Here is a 5284-nt window from a genome sequence, read left to right as displayed (position 1 = left end):
AATGGTCCTCCGAGTATTAACAATTCACCAGCTGTGGTCATCCGAGTTTTAAATTAACTCCAATGGTCTTTCATGTTTTAAAAAATAACCATCCGTGGTCCTAAATTTTTTTTAGAAACTCGAGTTTAAAATGACACGAAACGTCCTAAAAAGACCACGGGTGATTATTTTTAAAAACATGAAAGTTCATTGGAGGTCATTTAAAACTCCAATAACCACAGCTTGCACTCGGGGGGGTATTAACTCAAAATTATACGGAGTAATATTTTATAAACATTATAAATGCAACATAGTCTGAACTCTGATATAGTGATATGGACTTGGCAGCGTACTTTCTCGATCTCCATACCCTATTAATGCCAACCAACCTCAGTGCGCAAGCGACGCGTTAGCATTGCTATAAAACGGGTTTTACCCATAGCGCAGATAACTCAATATTGCTGTATCTGTATCTGAATAAGTATCCACGTTTCTATTACTCCTATGTCTAATTTACTGAACTTTTAGATTGAATTTGCGCTAGCTTTATAACAGAGCAGAGCAGAGTTTCTTTGATGTTTTATTCAACTTTGTTGGAGTAAGTGTCGTGTTTGTTTCATGGAGCAATGGGTTTCAGCTGCTTTGGTGCTTTTGGATCTTGTAAAGATCGTAGAGGGATGAGGAAACAAGGTACCCAGAATGTTTTTTGTGCTGTTTTTCTTGCTCCCATCTTTCTTCTCACTTTAGTTTCAAATTCCTACTTGAAACTGATAAAGAATATATGGAGTTTAGTGTCTTGAATGAGATGGTCTGAATTGTGCCCTCTGATATTTGTTTTTTCTGTTTTTACCTTTTCTGGAAAAACCAGAGCTTGAAACCAACAACGCAAGACTGTTCTCCTATAACGCCATTAGATTAGCAACAAAACATTTCCATCCATCAAACAGAATAGGAGTTGGTGGTTTTGGAGTTGTCTACAGGGTAAGACTAATGTCACCTTGTCTTCATTCTTGCCTTTAGTTTATGTTTGTGTTTTAGAGTTAATGCCATCTCGGGTCCTACAATTATACTGATTTTGTAATGTTTAGGCCCTGTTTGGTAAAAAATTGACTTATAGGCCAATTTTGGCTTATTTGACCATTATTAATTGTTTGATTTAGTTAAAATATCAATATAAATGTTTGGTTAATTAGCTTTTTGCAACTCCAAAAGGCTAAATTTCAAAAAGCTACTCTAAGCAACTTTTTCAATTAGCTTTTTGAGAAAAGAAATTATACCAAACAGCTATCAGCTAACAGCTAATTTACCAAACACTTTTCTGCAATCAGCTAATGTTATTAACTATTTATACCCTCTAATTAACACAATCAGCTAACAGTTAATAGCTACCAGCTAACAGCCACTTTACTAAACAGAGCCTTAGTCTTAAACTTTCAAATTTTAACTAAGTTCTTCAACTTTCAAGTTAATCACTTATTGTCCTTAAACTTTCAAATTTTAACCAACTGTAGAAGGACAAGGACTGGTTAAAATTTGAAAGTTGAAGGACCATGGGTGGTTAACTTGAAAATTTAAGATTAAATATGACAAAATCACTATATTCAAGAGGACCCCAGATGGCATTAACACTTGTGTTTTACTTCAGATATTTTTCATCCTACCCCACTACTATATATGTGCAGGGGGCTTTAAAGGATGGAACTTGTGTTGCTATCAAATGTCTTTCTGCTGAATCTAAGCAAGGGACTAATGAATTCTTGACTGAAATTAATACGATTTCAAACACCTTGCACCCCAATCTTGTTAAGCTGATCGGTTGTTGTGTTGAAGGGAGAAATAGAATTTTGGTATATGAATACTTGGAGAACAACAGCCTTGCCAATGCTTTACTTGGTAACTATCACAAACTTTGAAGTGCTTGAGTGTATTAATATACTTGTAGTTCAATGGAGGTTCTCACATGTTGTGTTACAATGAATTCTTCTTCCTTGAGAACCATTGTCTTGTTCTTATTAATATACTGGTAGTTCAATATAGTCTAACGTTTGAATAAAGTCTACGAGAAACCTAACCTCATAGTAGCAGAAGCAGGAGCGAGGTTGATCTCCCATTATAGTGATGTGTTTTCAGTTGTGTTGCCTCTAAGCTGTTTTGTCTGTCCCATACTTGACTCCGAACCTTAGATGGTGTATTAAGATTACTATGAGCAGCATGAGTATTGATGTGCTATATATTGTACATTCTATATGGCTATATCATGTCAATATAGGCTTTATATTAAACACAAAGTCTGATTGACTAACGACTTCTAGTTATTCAGTCCAAGCAAACTACTTAATAAGTCTAGTAAATTTTCACCACATAATTAAGGTCTTAATATATAACATATATTATACGGGAAAATCCGAACAGTTTTGATCACACTAACAACTACAGGTTTATGATTTCAGGTACCAGCAGCAAACACATTTACATGGATTGGCCTAAGAGGGCTGCTATATGTTTGGGAATAGCTTCTGGCCTAGCATTTCTTCATGAAGAAGCTGAGCACCATATTGTGCACCGAGATATAAAGGCTAGTAATATTCTTCTGGACCGAAATCTTAATCCCAAAATTGGAGATTTCGGTCTGGCAAAGCTATTCCCTGACAATGTAACACATGTCAGTACCCGAGTGGCAGGAACAATGTGAGTATAGTGTTCATTCATTCATTGTATTTCTCTACTGTTCTTGTGATATATATTAAGTATGTAGCTTCTCTTTTTCAATACTTAAGCAAATGAAACATGTTAATTTACTTCAGCCCTTTTGTTGAATTTCTCGATAAACTGATACTTTGCAGAGGATACCTTGCTCCTGAATATGCATTGTTAGGACAACTTACAAAAAAGGCTGATGTATATAGTTTCGGGGTGCTTGTGCTGGAAATAATAAGCGGAAGAAGTAGTAGCTATGATGCCTTTGGTGAAGATCTATTGATTCTGGTGGAATGGGTATGTTTCCAACAGATTCACCTCTCAATCTCTATAATGCCTCACTTCAAATGCAAGTTTAATTTTTTATGAGCATTTCATATGAAAGCCGAGTATTTTGTTTTGTCATCTGTATCTGCAATTTATGAAACAATGAAAACGATGGGCGGAGGCCGGTTAAGGGCTAAGTGTGGCAGCAGGTGGTTAGGAGATTGTTGGGCGGAGGCCTGAAGGGTCAAGTCCAGCACCAGGTGGCTAAGGGATTGTAGGACAGAGGCCTGAAAGGCAAGTCTAGCACCAGTGGCTAAGGAATTGTTGGGCAGAGGCCTGAAGAGCCAAGTTCAACACTAGGTGGCTAAGGGATAGTAGGACAGAGGCCTGAAAGGCCAAGTCGTGCATCAGGTGGCTAAGGGATAGTAGGGCAGAGGCCTGAAGGGGCAAGTCCAGCATCAGGTGGCTAAGGGGTTGTAGGGCAGAGGCTTGAAGGGCCAAGACTAGCACCCTGCATCTCAAAAATGTTAAGAAAATAAAGTTGCGTTTTCGTTACTAGCTATTGTTTTTGGATTAATTGTGGAGGAATTGTTGGGCGGTAGCCTGAAAGGGCAAGCTAGTCCAGCACCCTACCTCTCGAAAATGTGATTGTTATATAACTTTTGGTGTAGTGGTAAGCGCTTAATCATAGCAGAAAACGTTTTTGCAGACATGGAAGCTGAGAGAAGAAGGTAGGCTTGTGGAAATCATAGACCCGGAGTTGAGAGAATATCCAGAGGCGGAAGTAACACGCTTTATCAAAGTTGGCCTCTTTTGTACCCAAGCAGCTTCTCAGAAAAGACCAGACATGAAACAAGTGATTCAAATGCTGTCTAAAGACGTTAAACTAAACGAGGATGTCTTGACAGGGCCAGGAGTGTATAGATCACCGCATAGCTCTAAAAAATTGGTTTCTGACAACACGCATACTTCATCATCTTCTCATACACAGACAACCAAGCATAATTCTCCTTTAACCACTTCAACCCAGTTTGATAGCTTATAAAATCTTCGATTTTATATGAATTTACTCTGTCAATTGTTCCCAAATTGTAAACATGGCAGCCCCTCAAGTGTACTATCTTTTGACCTGTACGTAGTAGGGAGTTTCACAATGAAAACTGACAACAATATCTTAAGATTGGGTAACCTAGGAAGACAAATGGAGCAGAACGATACTCTATTTCGTCATGATTATATACTTGGGGGTGCCAAAGATCGAGCTAATTTGTGTAGACTGTATTTTGTGATGATTTGGGCCCGGTTTGGTAAAATAATTAGCTTATCAGTCAATTTTGGCTTATTTGATCACTATTAGCAATTTGACTTGATATGAATGTTTGATTAATTAGCTTTTTGTAACAATTTTTTGCTCCAAAATTTTAAAATTAAAAAAAACTAACAGCTAACAACTAATTTACTGAACACTTTTCTACCATCTGATAATGTTATCAACTAGTTAAACCCACTAACCAAATCAACTTACAATTATCAGCTAAAAAATATTATTTCATTTCCCTTGTAAATGTTTTTCTAAACTTACGGCACATCAAGATATGAATATAGTAAGAGAAAATGACATTTTTCAAGTAGTTGGGTTCTGGAAAGACCAGTTATGGCAATTCGATTTTGGAGGCTGGCATGAGAATGAAGAACAATGAGCCATTAAGATGGTCCACACTGTTTGGTATGGCTCATAAGTTCATATTTAATTTGTGTAGACTATAGAGGAAGGATATGATGAAACACTCAATTGCTATGAGCCATTATTCAATATCACAAAATGTGACAGAGTTCCCTAATTTGGCTTTAACTTATTTCTCACTTTCACCAAAATTGTTCCAAACCCTTAGGCTCACCTAAACTCGAACAAATACTTTTATCCCAAAAGGTTGAATCTCCAACCCCAAGGCATCCCACATCCCGGCCTGAGCATTTGACAATTGTTATACAGTGGACCATGGTTGTCAAATGAAACTGTAGTAGAATTGAAATGATGCTTTAGTGTTGCTAAAATAAAACTAGTGTGTGTGAAAAATGAAACAAAAAAACAGAGCTCATTCAACAACGTATATTGTCAAATGAAACTGTAGTATAATTAAAATGCTACTTTAATGTTGTTAAAATGAAACTAGTGTGTGTGAAAAATAAAACTAAAATTCAGAGTTATACAATAACATATATTGTCAAATTAACGTGGAGTGTAATTAAAATAATACTTTAGCATTATTATAATTAAACTAGTGTATGTGGAAAATGAAACTACAAAATAGAACTCATATAATAATGTATATTGTCAAAT

At 36.4% G+C, this 5284-nt stretch overlaps 1 protein-coding gene across 2 annotated transcripts; it reads left to right on the top strand.

Moving 5' to 3' along the window:
- The first annotated feature begins 385 nt into the window (after positions 1-385).
- LOC109157802 (putative serine/threonine-protein kinase) lies at positions 386-4236 on the top strand. 2 transcript variants are annotated; one of them, XM_019305643.1, is made up of 6 exons: positions 386-669; positions 848-960; positions 1662-1872; positions 2430-2667; positions 2886-2973; positions 3653-4236. In XM_019305643.1, the coding sequence occupies exons 1-6, from the start codon at positions 606-608 to the stop codon at positions 3986-3988; spliced, it is 1050 nt and encodes a 349-aa protein (XP_019161188.1). In that variant the 5' UTR covers positions 386-605; the 3' UTR covers positions 3989-4236. The 2 variants fall into 2 exon arrangements, with proteins under 2 accessions (XP_019161188.1, XP_019161187.1); XM_019305642.1 differs by having other exon boundaries at positions 2823-2973.
- The last annotated feature ends 1048 nt before the right edge of the window (positions 4237-5284 follow it).

Source organism: Ipomoea nil, unplaced genomic scaffold (assembly GCF_001879475.1).
Source record: "Ipomoea nil cultivar Tokyo-kokei standard unplaced genomic scaffold, Asagao_1.1 scaffold2792, whole genome shotgun sequence".
NCBI classification, from domain to species: domain Eukaryota; kingdom Viridiplantae; phylum Streptophyta; class Magnoliopsida; order Solanales; family Convolvulaceae; genus Ipomoea; species Ipomoea nil.
The sequence above is the reverse complement of the archived record's forward strand: the minus strand, read 5'-3'. Positions and strand labels throughout refer to the sequence as shown.